Below are 19,008 nucleotides of genomic sequence, written 5' to 3'. Positions count from 1 at the left end.
AACACTGCACTGTGCCCGGTCGCTGCTTTGTTCCCGCTAGGTTGCTAAGCATCGCAGACGCACAGACGCGCACGCACACACACACACACTCACACACACAAACACACACACACACACACACACACACATACACACACACACACATACACGCACGTACGCACATAAACATAAAAAATAAAAAATAAAAGGAACCCTGTATTTGCACTTGACACCTTGCGCAGTATACTCACCTGTCCAGGTATTCCAGTAATCCAGGCCAAACCCTGTCAGGTGGAGGAAAGTCTATCCTAGGGCGGGACAGAGGAGGGTGGGGGTGGGGTGTGGAAGGGGCAGGTGGGGCAGTAAGTCTAACCGGTGGTGGGGCAGGGGTTGGGGTGCTGTAGGGCGAGTTGAGGTGGGGGTGGGGGTGGGGGTGGCGGTGGCGGTGGCGGTGGGGGGGTTCGGAGACAGGGGGCAGGTAAGTGGGGATCGTTTTCAGGCTCCTGGGGACAGGAGGCTTGGCGTGGCACCACACTGCCCACCCCAACATCAACAGTCTCAGGTTCCCCTGGCTCAGATGGGCCAGATAATCACCCTCTCGCCCTCTCACAGGGACCATCTGGAGGTACGAAGGGTGTGTGTGTGTGTGTGTGTGTGTGTGTGTGTGTGTGTGTGTGTGTGTGTGTGTGTGTGTGGGCGGGTGGGGTGGGGTGGGTCGTATTTTATTTCCATAAAACATAAATTTATCAATCTGCCGACACACCCCTTTGTCTCGCTGTGCCAGGTTCACATGCAGCATATGGCCCCAACCCTACATGTTCAACCCGAGAAAAAAAACTCTCTCACTCTCTCTCTCTCTCTCTCTCTCTCCCTCTCTATCTCTCTCTTTCTCAAACATACAGATGTGCACACACACACACACACACACACACTGACATGGACACACTCGTTCATCTACCCACGCACACAGCAGTCCCCTCTCATCTCTGAGAATCCCCCTTGCTTGATTGACACTCGTATCCCGGTGGAGATCAGAGGACAGCCACTGTGATTATCATCTCGCCGTGGTAACCGAGACACCCCTAATCCCATATGAATCCTTCGCAGTCAGTCAACACAGGAGTGTCCTGACCCCCTGCTGGGAGGACACAAGTGCACACACACACAAATACAAATAAACACATGTGCAAACACACACACACACACACACACACACACACACATACAAACATGCAGGCTGAGGCCACTCGTGTTCAAATACACACAGACACATTTACAAATTAAGATACATGCACATAGATACACACACACACAAACACACACACACACACACACACACACACACACACACACACTAAACAGGTGTTGATAAGCAACTTAATGCATACACACAGAACAAATTCCAATAAAATAATACAATAAACTGAAGTTAAGTCACATTAACAGTCTTTGTTTAAGACATTAACTCAAATCTCTGACCCTCAGACCTCATCATAGATAATAGGATTTCTGATTGATTGATTGACCGTTTGAGTGATTATATAGGTCTTGAAGGCATTGAGAATGATGCCTTTGTTTGACTCTCACGAGCAAATCCATTAAGAGGAAAACCACTTAACTAATAAACTAATGAACACTATTTAAAAGCTTGCTGAAAAAGAAACAAGTGGCCGCTTCAAGCGTAATACATTGCAGACTAACCTTGTGTTAAACCTACAATAGCCGTCATATTTTAATTAAATGACAAGCTTTATTCTGTGCCTCGTACTCATTCTTTCCGTCTGTCCATGAATCCTTCCATCCACCCACTGACCAACCCTTGACATGCCTGTGTAACGTGTAGTTGCATTAAATTTGGAGCAATTTTCCAGAGGCGGCTGCAGCCTCTTTTCCTGGCCCTGTGAGGTAAGCGGGATCTGTTCTGAGGCGGTGGAGTGATGGCTGGTTCCCTCCTCTGAAGCCCTAACCACAGCGAGATGTGCCCAGCCGGGGGGCCCGGAGTCAATGGATGTCACACTGTAACAAGCTGTTTCAGCATAGTTCCATAGACAAGGAAAACTACAGCGGGAACAAAGAAAGGGCCCTGCCACCGTGCGCGCGTGCGTGCATGTGTGTGTGTGTGTGGATATGGTAATGGCACATGATTCGGGTGAGCAGGTTAAGGGGGCCCACCCTTAACCCCATGGGGGGTCCAAATTGGATTGTCATTTCGCCTCCATGTAGGAAATTGTTTGCTCCCACTCTACGTTTCTACCTTTTCTTTCATGCATTGCCCTATAAAATTTAAATCAAGGGGTTGTTCGTAATATGTGGTTGCGGTGGTGGAGAACGCTTTTCCCAACGTCCCACTTCCAAGAACATTTCTTTACATTAAATACAGTCATTTCTCAACGGTTTTTTTTAACCGGAGGCGATAACCTGGTTCATAATGCATCAAATCCCATTATAGTCATGAAACTTTATTTTTCAAACATTTTAAATTAGAGTTAACTTTTATTACAATCTTTCTAGTCTCTTACACTAGCGCGGATCGAGCGAAAATAAACCTCACCCTGTCTGACCTTATGGTGTGAGCATCCCATTCTCTAAATGATATTTACCATGGTTTTTTTAAGGCTCATACGTCTGTCCCTTTGAATCACGTTCAAGCAGAGTGAGACGCTGCTGCAGAGTGCTACGTTACTTCATAGCGAAAGGTTCAGCGAGGATGTGGATGAACAGGTGGGAACCGGCGTTATAAAAGCAAACCTACCCTTTAAGTAAGTTCATCGGAGGCCCCTGTCGTGGACGCCCAATGTGTTTTCTATCTTCACAACCATTCAAATTCTCTATGACAGCTTGAACGCCAAGATCTTGAAAATCGAAGGGGGTGATAATAATAATCATGTCATAATCAATGAAAAAAATTGCTGAAACATGAAACGTGATAAATATGTTGGTTGTGGGCATAATTGCTTGTTCTTTGTTTATTTGCTGTCCATTTTGAAACGGCTAAAAGAATGGAGAAGAGAAATAGGAAGCCCCAAACCCCTGTTAACATAACACTGAGGCCCTCTACAGGAAAGGACAGAGCAGGCTGCTGCCTGCCATGCCGTCGTGTTCTGTGAAGTCGGAATCCAGGCCGGCGATGCCAACAGGCTCAACAAGCCGCAGAAGAAGGCCCGGCTGCGGGGTCGGTGGGCTTCAACTGCACAGTCTGGAGACAGTGGCAGAGAGGAGCACGAGGAGGAACATCGACGAGAACCACTGTCGTCCCCCTCAGCGATTTGTCTTGTGTCATCTTATCGTATCTCATCTCGCTTGCTGAAGGGGCGATCATATCCGTCCAATCGAGGAGCTGAGGGAATCTCTGCCGCACAGCGCTGACGTCGTTTTGAGGCTTTTCCCCCATAAAAAAAGAGGTCATTCAGGCGCTGTCCTGTCCAACCACAGCTCCACCAACTTCAGGCTCTTTATTTTGTTCTGTTCCGGCTCCGACCTGAGCTCATTGTTGGAGGAGGTTGTGGGTCTTCAAGTGGGGCAACTCGACGACCAAGGTGGGCGAGTCATCCAGGTTTTGGATACAATTGCTGCACTAGTACAGACACTCCAGCTCTGGAATGTTCTCCTCAACGATGATCGGTCTTCCTGTTGAGAGAGAGAGAGAAAGAGAGAGTTGAATGTTCCAGGACCAGAGCTGAGCCATGTTCTGATGTTGTTTGGGTCAACGTGCTCAGGCCTCGAGGTCCGAGACGCGATGGGAAGATGGGGAGGTGGAGGTCGTACGGACGTCCACTTCATAACCTGTCTGTGATCTTGCAGGGGTGCTTCTGCAGAGTGACAAGATCCAGCCAGAAACCAGCCCCAAGTGGTCAGGGATGTACCGTCTCTGTTTATATTTCACGGCGCACTGCATCTTGATTTTGTGCCCCCTTCAACTACCATCACTCCTGTCATTCGCTCCATCTCTTCATCTCCCAACACCAGCTACTTCCGCACCACGCCTGTCTTTGCCAAAACGTCCCTATCCTCGGCGAGACGGCCTCCCGTAGGGGTTGAGTCGGCGTTGGGGGCCCTTGGCGGCCCGCCCCATTTTGGATCGTGGCTCGGGGGCCCCCCCAGTGGTTCTGGAGTGGCTGCGATATCGGCCGCCCCTGCGTGAACAACCGCTGCGAAGCCTTGTGCCAGTGGAACTCATGGTCCCTGTGCTTGTAGAGCTGAGGGCCGGGTTCTGTGTGCCTGCTCTCTTTGGCCCATGTATTCTTCCGAGTCCAAATAAAGTCTCAATGAAGTTTGACCAATTGAATATGGTGCAGCAGAGGGGCAGGTGTCAAAGCTGCCGGGGTATTAGCAGCTATAAACGCTGCAACTGTGTCATCATCGCAGGACAACAGGGGTAAAAGTACTCAAGCACAATACTTCTGAAGATATATGAAGGGAATGTTCAAATATGAATTTTACTTGTTTCACATCTTATAAAAACACAAACACCAGAAAAACAGAGAGAAGTGTCACCAGTTCAGTGCTTTGATCATAAAGTGAGCGATTTCATGCTTAGTTAGAATGTGTAGAACCTAAGGTGTGTAGAGTATTCTGGTATGTGTTTTCCCCTTCAAATTCTGGATAAAAATAAATAAATAAATAAATAATATAAATAAATTATTATTTAATTATTGAATCATCCAATTATTTAATTATTTATTTAATAATTTAAGAACCAAAAAGAAATGGCAGAATTCAATGTTAGGCCCTTGTTATTGTGTGTACCTTTATTTATATTCATTTCGATATTAGATACTGTGTCCCCCAGAGGAAAATTATCTGGTAAGTAAAAACTTAAAGCCTGGATAAATAGCTTCAAAGAACGTTTTCAAGAAGACGTCTCGGCAAATCCCTCTTGTGGTGAGAACGCACGCCCCCTCCTGTGACATCCCAAGAGCGCGGCGATCCGCTCGTATCTCCCATCTGCCGGCTCAACCAGCCCCTTCTTCTCTCGCCTCGTATCGAATGACACCCGCGCCGTAAAATCCGCGGCATACAGTGCGGTCGCGACGCCGCGGCCGCATCCTGTCGAAAGTTGCTCAGGAACTGAAACTTATACCGAGCTTTTTACCTTCAGTCGTCTGAGGCGGGGGCCGCCGGGCTTCATTGTCATCCGGTGCACGGTGTCAACAGCGTTTGCGGCTCTTTGCTACCACCTCTCTCTCTCTCTCTCTCTCTCTCTCTCTCTCTCTCTCTCTCTCTCTCTCTCTTTCACTCATGTCATATTTTAGTCAGTCCCTGAACACACAGACACACACTCACATGCACGCACACGCACACACACTACGAACTCACGAACCGTGTTAAGAGGGTGCGCACACTCTTCACTATTAATACAGGATATCGCACATTTGCGCCTGATCCCAGTGGCATAACTATAGCACACATCCATCTCCCAGGCATTAGCTTGATAGATGTATTTTTCATGCTGCCATTAGGGCTGGAGCAGTGTGCCGTGCAGGGCCGTGTATGCTAATGTGCCCTCTCACACCTGCAGTTTCCAATTACCCCTGAGCACTGGAGCCAAGGCTCCGTCTGCAGCCACCAGCAATAATATGAGTAATGGCAAAATTGCCCAAGTGCTTTGCAGGATACTGGAAGAGAGGGAGAAAAGAAATAAATCTGTCAAGAGAGGGTGGAGGGCACGGGAAGAATTGGAAGGGAGGCTGAAAGAGTGAGAAGGGGCAGGAAAAAAAAGGGCAATGAAAAGAACGAGAGAGGAAAGAGAATAAAAACAGAAAGAGGTAGGTGCTTTGAATCCCTTTCCTGACACGTTTCATTTTTTTGTTGCTGTTTCTTTCTTTTTCCCCATCGCCAGTGTTTTCCCTCCAACCAACTGTTTTTTCGAGACGGGGCAGAGTCCCCCCAAAAAAACGATCACAGCACAAAAAAACATGAACATTCTCTCTTCCCGTGGAGTTTATCTTTCTCTGTTCCGTGCGTCTGAGCAGCAGATGCTTTCGGATCCGCTGGTCTCGCGAGTCTCACAGAAGCCGAGCCTGTGTGAGAGGGAAGAGGCATTTCTGGGAGCGTCTGTCGAGCGAGAGAGAGAGAGAGAGAGAGAGAGAGAGAGATTCATCTTGATTTTTTGGAACACAGAAACATCCCTGCACCTCCAATTATGTGAGCTCATCTTCAGCTGATTTATTTATTTATTTGTTTCCCACCTTTCCATCGGATCCATGCATACCAAGACAACGCGACTGATTAGATTGCGGCCACCACTGTGTGTGCGTATCGTGCGTATCGTATGTACGTGCGGCCAAAAGAAAGAGAGAGAGGGGGAGAGGGGGAGAGGGAGAGAGAGAGAGAGAGAGAGAGATGGAACTTATTAGGATATTTAGGGCGGCATGAAGGGTAAAAAAAAAAAAGTATTTCACCTCCATCACCGTGCTCGAAGCGTTGAGTTGCCATGGTATTATTTGTTGCTCTGGCACCGCAGAACTATTTCCCCCACTCCTCCATCCTTCCGTCCTAACGGTCTCCAATCGCCTGTGTCCCGTCCAAAAAAAGCAGCACGTAAGAACGTCTGCAGCCAAATACCGTGCACAAACTTACACATGCTGTCATGGACTTTGCATACATACTCAAACACCCTCTCTCTCTCACACTCTCTCTCTCTCTCTGTCTCTCTCTCTCTCTCTCTCTCTCTCTCTCAATCTGGTGTGCAGGCGTGTGCAGGCAGAGGGCACCTGCTAAGGGCCTGGCAGGATTAGCGTGTTGTTTTGCGACGGTTGCCGCGAGGAACACGTGTTTAGGTCACCGTCTTTCCGGCTGCACCGTGTCACCGCTCCAACAACAGTGATGTTCTTATTATACTCTGTGTGTCTTTTTTTCCCCCTCGCTCTTGCCCCCCTTCTCTCTGTGCGTGTGTGTGCGTGTGCATGCGTGTGCATGTGTGTGTGTGTGCGTGTGTGTGGGTGTGTGTGTACGTGTGTGTGTGTGTGTGTGTGTGAACTGAATATGTTTGAGGAGTGAGGAGGGGCACCTAATCTGCAGAGAGGACTTGGCACCGGCTCTCCTGCCTCTCGCTTCACCGCTTCGGTCCTCCCCAAATCGTATTTCACGGTGCCAAGCATCCGCTCCCTGGGATCTCCACAGCCCCACATCTCCAGACGCAGATTTAAGCCCCTCTCTTGGCACCGGGAGTGGGCACGGAGAGAGATGAGGCCTGTGACGCACCACACCACCGCCAGAGACACACACACACACACACGCACACACGCACACACACACACACACACACACACACACACACACACACACACACACCTATTGTCAGTGTGCAGAGAGGATCGGGTATCCTAGCGAGCATGATGCTTACTCATACAATGTCAAACTAAACTAACTATACGATCACTGACTGAGGACTTTACATGCATGTAGGGCGCACCTCCACGCCAATATGCCGCCCACTTACGTCCAAACTCATCAACCACACCAAATTGTCTACCAGCTGTATAAACAGAAGACATTGTTACCTTTTTATTCAGGTAAGAAATCAGGTAACAAGTTGTCACGTCATTCCTGAGCGTCTATCGGCATCTATGATGAACCAATGCCTCAGTCCTACCTTGCTGTTTTGCCCTTTGAAATATATGCCACTTGTCCTCCATAACTGTCTTTCAAATAGAGATGTTTCATAGCAGGAATTACCAGGAGCTACTGCCGAGCACTATATTTACACTGATTCATGTAGGCACAAACACGTAGGCACAACCATGAGTGAGTGACCCATGAGCGGACCGGCTGAAGAGGCACTTCTTGTACTTTCAGCATCACGCCGCTAGATGGCAGTAGACACCAGCGTTATTAGTTTGGCAAGGTGTCCCGCTCCTAATACCTGCGCCACGTTGACTGACCTTTCATTCAACATCATAAACGCCGCCACATTGGCAGTCACATACGGAGAAGTCCGCAGGGGTGACGTTGTTTTGGCCCGTCACCAGCACAGATTGGAACAATGAACAATGACTAAGAGGTTATCATTAAGACTGTCACATTTATCATGATGGTATTTTCATTATATACATAATGAACTGTGTCGATACAACCTTTTCTATACAGAGCCCCTCAAGTTTTGGGGACCAGAAAATACTACATACATGTAGTCCAATTGCAAAAGGACGGAGCGGGGCCGAAATGGAATGTTCTCGGCTGACACGAGTCTAGTAATCAAAGTGAAAGGATTGGCAATCAGAACACATGATGACATTGATTGAGATGATTTTACCAAAGTTACTGTCAGCACTTAAACATCGGAGTCAAAGTTTGATTTAAAACCCAACGTGCTGCAGTGCTGCAGCGAAGGGCCGGGTCAAAAAAAGCGTCTCACTGTCCTTATAGTTATAAGCTGCACTGTAGCTGAAAATTGACATTAAGATGGATATATACTCAAATATGGATGGATACGTGTATAATTAGCAGGCGGGGAGCAGTTTATCAATTATCAACGAGCAATAGATCTCTGGCACGGGAGTAACAGCTGTCCCATTTGACCGCCCCCTCCCCACAGGAATGAGCAATGACCTATTTCCTTGAGAGTCAACCGGAACGCCGATGGCCAGCCATCTCTGAGATATGAGGTAACCACAGCAACAAAACAGAGAACTCAAACCCGCCGTTTTTAATGGGGCGACGTCAGGGCCCAAACCCAAACCGTTAGCGGTTCACCCACAAACACCCACCCAGGCACCCACAAACAGACTTGAAGCAGTAGCCACCCGATGGGATGATGTGGAAAATGAGCAGAATACAATGCAGAAACAAAAGAGTGTACACTCGCGTGCAGGCAACGCAATCTGAGGGGGTTCTCTTTCTACCCTGCCGTCCCATAAGATAAGACGAGCTAAGACAGGGCAATATAAGATTACACTTACAGTAATTAATCCTGGTGGGGAAGATTCAGGAAACAACACCAACAACAACGATAATTAAAAAAAATAGTAAACAAATAAACAACAACAACAACAATAATAATAATAATAATAATAATAATAATAATGATAATAATACATGGTAATAACAGATTACACAAACCATGACAATACATTTCAGTTAAACGTTATGTGCTGCATGTACAAAAAGCAGCTTGCGGTCTGCCCATTGAGGGAGACTGATCATTAAAGATGGATGGCTCTGGGGGCTTGAGGGAGGTAAACAACGACAGGCAGAATTAGTAGGTCAGGGCTGTAAGTGCTGAATCTCCATGCATTATTAATAGAGTCTCTGCTAATTGAAAGTCATAACTCCTCAAATGAAACGTCTGGGGCCCAGACGCCCCCTACGCCCCCCCCCCCCCCCATAGAAAACAGCTGATTTTACCATTTCACTCGGTTTGATTATGGGATCAAGTTAAAGCTCAAAGGGTAGAAACCAAGGAGCAGGCACACGAAACGAAACATAAAAAGATAATCCAAGACTCTCCGGGGGGGGGGGCATTCAGATAAAATAATCTAATTTATGATTACTCGTTTGGCATGACCACTTATTGATTCATGCTTCGGCTGCGTGTTTTTTTCTTCTTAATGCTCCTAATTTTAAACATTGAAAAAAGGCTGTGTGTGTGTGTGTGTGCGTGTGTGTGTGCGTGCGTGTGTGTGTGCGTGCGTGTGTGTGTGTGTGTGCGTGTGTGTGTGTGTGCGTGTGTGTGTGTGTGTGTGTCTGAGAGCCTGCGCCGGCAGGGGCCCATGTGCGTGGAACACGTGAGCGACTGAGCGTGCCCCTCCACAGGAGAATAAACGTTGACGTTGCTCAGTCTGCACTGGACGAGGACATGTTATGACATAAGCATATGGAAGAGCAATTAAGTAATTCCATATTGTGTGTACTTTTTTACATGCACTGGATAACAGCCGTGGTGCATTGTGTATATAGCACAGCAGAGCACAGCGGGACTGATCCATCGGCGGGTTGGGGACGTTTCCCTTTCTTTTTATAGTGCAGCGGTTCAGACGTATTCCCACAGGGACGAGGACACACAGCTGCGCATGCGCAGCGTCGTCGCCTGACGTAAAACGCGGAGCTTCGCGTGGCGCGACTCGGCCTTGAGATTCGAGTCTCGACGGGTCACTCGGCGAAAGAGTCGTTCGGTTTTGCCGACGCGTCGTTCATTCGAGGGAGGACTTGCGGCGAACGACGGGGAGGGACAGAGGAGGCGTCCAGCTCTTCCTTGAGTTCTGTAAAGAAAAACAAGATTAACAAAAAAAAAAAAAAAAAATGTCGGCAGAGAAACTGCAACGTGTGAATCGCAAACATAACTGACTTCTGACAAAAAAATATACATGTTTTGGCGGAAATGCGAAAGTGTAAAATCAATCGCCTTTTATGTGAATGGTGCCAAACGCGCTGGGCTTAGTTTTGCCTCGGATATTCATTTAGTTCCCTGTCATTATTTTCGGTGTTGTGGTTCGAGGACTCGCTCCTTTGCCGGAGTGACTCCCGACGCCCGAGTCGTTTAAAAAAAAATTCATGCGTTCCCAGCGAACGAGTCATTCGCGAGCCCCGCGCCACCACATCGCGCTGCTCCGCTGTACGGGCGGCAGCACCGTCTCCGGAGAAGAGAAGCGAGAAGATAGAAATTAGACAAATACGAATAATAATAATAATAATAATAATAATAATAATAATAATAATAAATAATAAACAAACAGGGCAACAGTCAGGGGGACGAGTTGCATGCGGAGAAATTCAGCCGGAGATGTGTCGGTCGGCCGGGTCGTAGCCTCCGGACTGGCCCGGCACTGCGCGCACCGCGCCGCCGCACGATGACACGGGCACCCGGACAGCCGCTGCTCCGCACCGACGCTGAGATGGGGACACGGCGGTGCTGAGCGATGGGTGCCGGAGGAAAACTCGACGCCAGGTAGCGACCGCGAGGATCCGAGAAGAGCTGACCGTCTGCAAGCGTCGGGGAGGATGGATTTCAGCCTGATACGGAACCTCATCAGGAGATACGTAAGGACCCCATCGGCGCGGTTTCGGTTGCATCTGTGTTTGTTTATACTCCGCCGCTCGTTGAATTGCATTCTACGGATCTGTTAAATAAGCTATTTTATCACGTTGGTGGAAGAGCCTGAGAAGGCAGATTAAAAACGGTGCAACTTTAATTGTGGATATTTGACCTGTTTGACAGATGATTGACTGTTTTGCTTGGATTCATTGATCCCCAACTGAATGGGGAATATGTCACTGTCCAAATGCATGTGTAGAATAGCAAAGAATTCGACTTTCCCAATCATAATAATAATATTAACATATTTAATGTATTAGTGAATTTCCTCTCTTGACAACGAAAGGATACTTTACAAAAAATGATATATTATGATTGTTACTTTGATGGATGGATTGATGGATGGGATGCTTTATCATCTCCCGATGATAAAGTATCCCATCCATCAATTCATCCAACAAGCATCCAGTTCAGAATCAAACACGCTGCACATGCGGACACAAGGGTGAGAAGAAACCCAAAGATCGCAACAGAAAGAGAGAGTTAAAATAAGTCAATGCATTTCAGCAGGTACAACTGTCCTCCACTACACCACGCCAGGAAATCTGACGGAGGCTCGTTTTGTGCCATAGACTTGAGTGACACTGGCAACGGACGGTATGAAAGGTAGCATTCGACCGCCGGGACAGGACATGGAGAAACATTCAATTGAACATACTGAGATTAGGAGGAGTGAGTGGGACGTAATCAGCATCTCTAATCAATGATCTGGCTTATCTCTCCCCCATGGAGACATTGCTGATGATCTTGCCCAATTACCGGTTTGTCTGACTGTTAGAAAGCCCTCTGTACATCAACAACCTCTGATTATTAGCCTGGACATGAAGCAGCTGTCTGCCGGGCATTTGCAGCAGAGGAAATGGCATCTAAGGAGCAAGGGGTCTGGCTGCGGTGGGACCGGACGCGGTCATCAGTTTGGACACAACACATTTACCACGTCCCCTCTCTGCCTTTTGACCTAACCAAAGCAAAACCGGCTCAGGTGCTCTTTAAATAATCTCCTTTCCGTGTGCGCGTGGACATGTGTTCACGACACAAGTATATCTATGTGGTTCTGCAGCTTGGAGGGGCGAGCAAGTGCTTGCGTGCAGGTACATGCGTGAGTTCTCCGTGTGCAGGTGGCGGCTGATTGTGTGTGAGGGCCATGACGGATGCTCCAACGGGGCTAATGTCAGGGGAAATCAAAGCCATGAGAGGCGGAGAGAGGAGGAGCGGTGGCGGATCGTTGAACCCTCCGTTCATCCCTCGCTCGCATCCCCCCGGAGTCAGCCCCCCTGTTCTTTGTGGTGCCGTCGATGGAGCGGTGGAGGAGCCTGGCGATGTGTGTTGGATTGCTGCTATTCATGTATTAACTGTGTATTCCTTTAACCCTTTTTTTCTAAACGTTGTCGCCATTGATTAGGGCACAAGAAGACAGGAGGAAATACAACTTTATTAATCCCTGTGGCGCTATTCAGGAAGCAGATATCACAAACGGAAATAAAAAAATTTTGGTTATTAACTTACAGGTCAACATACTATGAAGTGCTATAGGTTTTTAATGTGTAATAAGCAGAGCCTTTCGGGTGAAATCTAGTAATTGTCTTTTGGAACTCATTCGAGCTGCAAAAATTATTATTTTTTTTTTACAAAACTTCCTCTTCATTCACCTCAGTACATACAAAGTATCACTGCTTGTTTACGCCTCGCAGTGGGGTGCTTATGGAAATGATTAGGGCAGTGCTTCTCAACGTGCGGTCCTTCAAGAGGCTCTAGGGGGTCCGCAGAAAAATGATTAATAGTTAAACAAGGCCTCCGAGCAAGTAGAGAATGTAAAATAATGATGTTTCACTCTCGTCTCCTTAACTATAATATAGACAGGTATGGAGGTTGGACTAAATTATATCTAACAATAAAACTCTTATTACATTGGGTGGGGTCCCAGAAACCTTATCATAGGAAAAGCCGTGGCCTAGTGCGCTTCAAACTGAGGACCCTGGATATGAAAAACAGGTTGAGAATCACTGGATTAGGGCACGATTACCATGCCATGAAAAAAACCCTTTGACTTTGTTTTATATATGGTTTGTAAAATCGTTATCGCCTGTTTCCTGATAGATTCATATCGCCAGTGGCCTGATGATTCCCACCCATAGTGTTCATGCGTGCGTGACCAGGAGAGAAGGTACATTTCGTGGTGTGTGTGTGTGTGTGCGTGTGTGCGTGTGTGCGTGTGTGTGTGTGTGTGTGTGTGTGTGCGCGCGCGTGCGCGTGTGCGTGTGCGTGTGCGTGTGTGTGTGTGCCTGTGTGTGCCCTTTCGTGTCCTGGTAATTCTAAAAGCAAATGACGTGATGCCTCAGACTGGCCCTTTCGGAGGAGACACCAGGAAAAACCACATGAGGTCATGAGGGCGCGGGGGGCGGGGGCAGGGGCGGGTGGGGGGACAGGTGCTGGGGGGTGGGGGGTGCTGGAATCACATTTAAACATGCCTCTAATTGTGTGCTCTAAGCTTCAAAGTGCACCACTGACTTCTCCAACAGCTGCTCGTGATAACAGTATATTATTCCGAAACAAACATTGCGGTCGGGGCTTTTTATGGCTCCTCCTTAGCTATGTATGGATGGTCATGTTTGGTGTGACACTCCCCACCACACACACACACACACACACACACACACACACACACACACACACACACACCCTTGCACCTTCATAAGGAGAAAGGCAAGGTCTAATCCTCCCCTTCTGGAGGGAGGTTAGAGGGTTCCTCGCGGGTTTACAGCTCAGCGAGTGCGAAGGCCTGTGTTTTTAGAAGAGAGCTTAGCCTGTTGGCCACGCCGGCCTTTGATGCAACACATTTTGCTGCTGCAAGAGGCGAAGGGCAATTTATTTCCGTCAAAACCCCTCCCACCTCCCTCACCCCACCCCAAAGACCACGGCCCTGGCAATTGACGGAGGCTGGAGGCAACAAATGCTTCCTGTGGATGATGGGGTTTGGTCCTTTGGCACTTTTTGAACAGAGCAGTTTAGGAGGCTTACAAGAATGGCATTGTTTGCTCCAGCGTGTCCCTGCAGATGCAGGCGTCATGACAAATCCCAAATAATCAGATAGAAATTCCGATATTATTCGGATGGCAGGCGAGGAAAGGGAGAGGAGGAAACAGCAGAGGAGAGAAATAGCACAGCTGGATTATAGACTTATGTAACAGTTAGATCATGAGGCGAGTAGTGGAGAAAGCAGGGGGAATAAAATAATGCCTGTTTTTTTTATTGTGGTCCAACCTGCTTTGTTTATAGTATACAGTATATGTATTTGTAAGATGTTTGGTGGAATAGTAGCTATTCTCAAAATATCACCATGTATGGTCATTCGCTCCATTCCCATTTTTCTATCTCTAAACCTTCTCTCCCAAATGCAGCCCATAGTCCAACCCCCTGATTCGAAATCTGCTTTTGATATATTCCATAAAACTTTGTTCTTCGTGGAGTAGACTCAAAGAACTTCCAGGGGGCCAAAATGAAAAGGAAACGTAGATTGTTTTTCTTAATCTTACAGTTTGTATTCTGTCTTAACACCGGAATGTGAGGCTGTAATAACAATGACATGATTAAATAGAATAAAAAAAAATCAACGCGGCGCGTATTTACTTTTTTGCATCATAGATTTTGTGTATCTGTGAAAGATACGCGCCTGAAAGTGGCGCCTGCCTCTCATACACATTGCTGCATGCTGAGTTGCTATGGTGACTAATGTCAGATGAGTGTGTGTGTGTGTGTGTGTGTGTGTGTGTGTGTGTGTGTGTGGTTGTAAAACAACAGATCTAGTTTGGTTCCATTAAATGGTGTCACAGGTGAGGCGTGTTTTGGTTCTTAATAATAGTATTTAGGCGAGATATGCTAGATATGCTAATCGTACTCAGTGTTAATGTTGGGGTCACAAAGTTGTATGAACATACCATCAACTGGGTTTCACGTATTCTTTAACTGTCAAAAAGAACACATGCACACACGCGTACACACTGTGCTAAGGGTACATCTGCGTATTGTGTAAGCCTCCGTATCCCGTTGAGTTAACGAGAGCAGTTCATTAAGGAGCAGCTCAGTCGGGGGAATTTAATCTCTGGCTTAATGAAGGATACCTGCTCAACATGGTCTGTGGCGCCGCAGGGCAGCGCCAGTTCGGGGAGGAGGGATCAGACAGCACCGTTTAATCAGGTCAGTTAATGGTGGATATCATTATTATCCCCCCCATTTGGTTGGAAGGAGCAAGGCATTGTGGGACGGCAAGGGTCATGTGGGTGGGTTAAGGCGAGGAGTCAGTTTGGGTTGGGGAATGTCTAGGCTGTGTGGCTTGGAATCCACTATCCCTGAAGGTACCATTTAAAGAATGTACAAGAGCGTACATTCTTTAAATTGTACCTTCAGGGACAGCCTGGGAACAGATTTGCCGACATGAAAAAGGCAGCGTGAAATTGCTTTGTAGAGTCTCATTAAGGGACGGTTCACCCTAAATGCTGCTCCCAGCATTTTTGTGTGACGATATGAAAGCGGCTCATGCGTCACACATCGTATCCATGACAATGGACTTTGTGTCCAATCCTCCATCGTAGAGGTTGATTGGCTAGCTACAAGTATTCACTACCTTGGGACAGCCGGAGAACTTGAGAGAGCAGAACTTAGAACATCTTATTGGTGGAATTGGAGGTCTAAAAGGTGGAATATGAGCATCACCAATACGTAATGTACGGGTTATTATTGATCATAAAAGAAATTAATTTGGAGTTTGTTTAAGCAGCCGTACCTGTCTTGGGTCGAGGTAATTGGGCCCGGGTGTCAGGGGTGGCTGTGCACCTGTTGCTCATTAGAGCAGTCAATGAGCATGGATTAAATCACCCATCACCTCACAAACAGATGGAAGGAGAGCTCTTGTCATCTCCCGGTTCCATCTGCTCCTGGCATGTTACATCCTTGTCAATAAACCGGTTTGTCCTTCACCATCCTCGCCTGGGTCTCTGTGTCGGGGAGCCTGAGAAAAGCCACTTGGTTGGCCAGTAGGGGAACTGTCACACTGGCGCCCGAACAAGGACCCAACAGCACCAGCGCTTTCCCGACTGGCAGCAGCCGCACCCAGTGGATGGCCAGCGGAGGACAGGGGGAGAAGCAGTCGCAGCAGCCGCCAAGGCTAACCGCGAGCAACTAGCCCTTCCGCCAAGCAGCCACCGCAAGGACCATCAGCAGCCTAGCAGCCGGGCCACCCCTCCAAGCAGTCCTCGCAACAGCCAATCCCGACTACACCTCCACCAGCCAGCACAGCAGCCCAAGGTCCCACGCTCCGGAAGGGAGGAGGAGTCTGTTTCGTCTCTCTGGGGGAGGGACGCCCATGGACCGTGCTGTTCTGGGTCTCCGGGAAAGGGGACTATTTTGTTGGACACTTTTGTTTACTTAAGGTGTGGGAACCCTGCTTCAGAGTCCGGTCTTTTATTATATTAGGTATGGGAACCTTTTTTTCCCATTTCATTCCTTTCTATTTCCTTTTTTTTTTCCTCTCTGCTTGGTTGGTGGTGGGAGGGTCAGCTTCGGCCAGGGATTCTCTCTGGCCTCAGTCTGGTGTTGGAGGTATGTGGTGTGGGGGTGGTGTGATTTAAGAGGCCAAACCTGTCTTGGGTGTAGTTAATTGGGCCCGGGATCAGTGGTGACTGAGTGGAGTCTTTGTCATGAGATGCAGCAGCAGATGGAATGTTGATTGCATCTGCTCCTGGCTTGTTACATCTTGCCACTTCCTTCAATGTTCAGTTTGTGTTCAACATCATCCTGTGTCTCTGTGTCAGAGCCCGGGAAAAGCCACTTGGGTGGCCTGTTGCAGGGGAACTGTGACAGAGTTATACGGACTAACTGGTCCAGCCTCACATCAGAGCAGATGGAGCGTGTAGATTGCATCTGCAGTATATGACTGCAGTAACTGCTGCCATTGTTCGAGGACGTTAACCTTCCCGTAATATACCTGCACTCATTTGCACCTGCTCTTGAGAGACATTTCCAGGCACAACACTTTCAAATTGCATGAACATTAGTATTAATATAAGCTGTTCTGTTCTTATTTTCCTCAATGTTAAATTGACTTACATCTGTCCCCTGGAAATTTGCAGCGTTGTGGTAAGGGCCCCAATGAGTGCCGTGAGATAGAGGTAGCCCAAAAGGCCCTGACTATTGGGTATTTTTAATATAAAGCCACAGCTGAATGTGTTGTTCAATAACTTGTTCGCTGTTACTTGGTACTAGGGATGTTAATTGACTATCGATTCATTGCTAAAAACAATTTAATCGATTAAGAATTTGTCTCATCTTGTCTTAAGAACTGAACGATCTGCTGTCTTGTTGTAATTGCATCAACGGGAGTCTCTGTGGGGTGCAGGGTGTTTCAGCAAGGAAGTAGTAGTACTAACGACAGGCAGTGAGAAAACAATGCCCAGTGGTGCAAGAAGTAGTAGAAGTACATGGAGGCTTTCGGAAGAACGACAAACAACAAACATGGCTGCGTGTAGAAAACGGGAGCTTCTTGATGCCGAGGAGGAACTATATGTTGATTGTTGCTCAACAACTAATGCCGCGTGCAGGTGGAACACGGGATAGACGGGATAACGGCACTTTCTGAACGGCACAGGGGGTTGGGGAAAAACAAAAACCCAGGGTGAGGCCATATCTCATGTCTTGTCCATATCTGCACCAGACTTGATCTGTCACATGACGGCCGGCTCATTCCGTTGCGGAGGACGGCATAAAGGTCAATGTCCGTCGCGTAGGTCTCCACGTGCCATGGCACCGTCCCCTGGTGACCTCATTATTTTTTATGTTATCGGTTGATCGACAATTACTATCGATTAAGGAAATTCCTTGAAACTTGCATCCCTACTAGGTACCAGGAACCCCATCCAATCTCGGGAGCAACATCACTTCCTCATATGGATCGGGATGGTATATCAAACATGTTCCCCTTTGTCCTGATCAAGATAACATGACAATAGATCCAAGGGTGAAACCGTTTCAACTCCCTTTTAAAAAGGTTTACACAGTGCTACGCTAAAGAGATCAAGTGTGTATCCGGTCTCCTGGGTCTTATAAACAGTCTGTTAAGCGTGGCGCCAATCGAACCCCATCCCCGTCCTGTTAGCTTCCAGCCGACCTTCATCCACTGCTGCCGATGAAGATGATGACGATGAAGAAAATAATGATGATGAAACGTAATGTCAGCCTTCTCCTCCACAGAGACCGTTTTAGTGGTTGTAATAAAGACAAAGCACCATAGAGAGAGAGAGAGAGAGAGAGAGAGAGAGAGAGAGGAGAGAGAGAGAGAGAGAGAGAGAGAGAGAGAGAGAGAGAGAGAGAGAGCAGGGGGCTGATACGAATCAGGGGATTAATGACCAGATAGCTACATATCGCAAAGCTCTCTCTCTCTCTCTCTCTCTCTCTCTCTCTCTCTCTCTCTCTCTCTCTCTCTCTCTCTCTCTCTCTCTCTCTCTCGCTCTCTCTCGCTCTCTCTCTGGCTTACAGGCACTGGCAGTGAGGCGCTCTAGTCTAAGGGCTGCAGAATTGAAAGAAAGAAAGAACTTGATAAATGAGGGGGGATCAAGGACCATCTCTCCATTTCTACCCTCATAGGCACATACTATGAGTAGCATTCTCTCGCACCCTTTCTGCCTTTCCAGCCTCTTCTCTCTCTCTCTCTCTCTCTGTTTACTGCCCCCTCAGAGACGGAGCAGGTTGTTATTTTGAACTTTTTTAACACGCAGGTCATGGCCGACTGACCCAGCGCACACGCTCTGGCCCCCGGGTAGGGAGCGGTGTACAGTGTTATTTTGGCATCAGGTCGCTCGTATCCTTTTAACTGGGAACGCTGGGACTCACGGATCTTCCTGTCAACATGTCAGCCATTAATTTGACGTGTCGGGAGCCTGTGGGCCCTTTTCCCCGGGGAGTCTTTCTCCTCTCCCAGAAGACTTTTTGTTTTCTTGACTTCGTCC

At 47.8% G+C, this 19,008-nt stretch overlaps 1 protein-coding gene across 1 annotated transcript in view; it reads left to right on the top strand.

The window, feature by feature from the left end:
* The first annotated feature begins 10,680 nt into the window (after positions 1–10,680).
* Positions 10,681–19,008, top strand: part of LOC307244490 (phospholipid-transporting ATPase IH-like) — a 35,482-nt gene continuing 27,154 nt past the window's right edge. Inside the window, exon 1 of the mRNA XM_080019677.1 lies at positions 10,681–10,956. Within this exon, the coding sequence (XP_079875803.1) occupies positions 10,918–10,956 (39 nt within the window). The 5' untranslated portion in view covers positions 10,681–10,917. The remainder of the gene's footprint in view (positions 10,957–19,008) is intronic.

This window comes from Zeus faber, assembly GCF_960531495.2.
Source record: "Zeus faber genome assembly, chromosome: 18".
Lineage (NCBI taxonomy): Eukaryota > Metazoa > Chordata > Actinopteri > Zeiformes > Zeidae > Zeus > Zeus faber.
The sequence above is the reverse complement of the archived record's forward strand: the minus strand, read 5'-3'. Positions and strand labels throughout refer to the sequence as shown.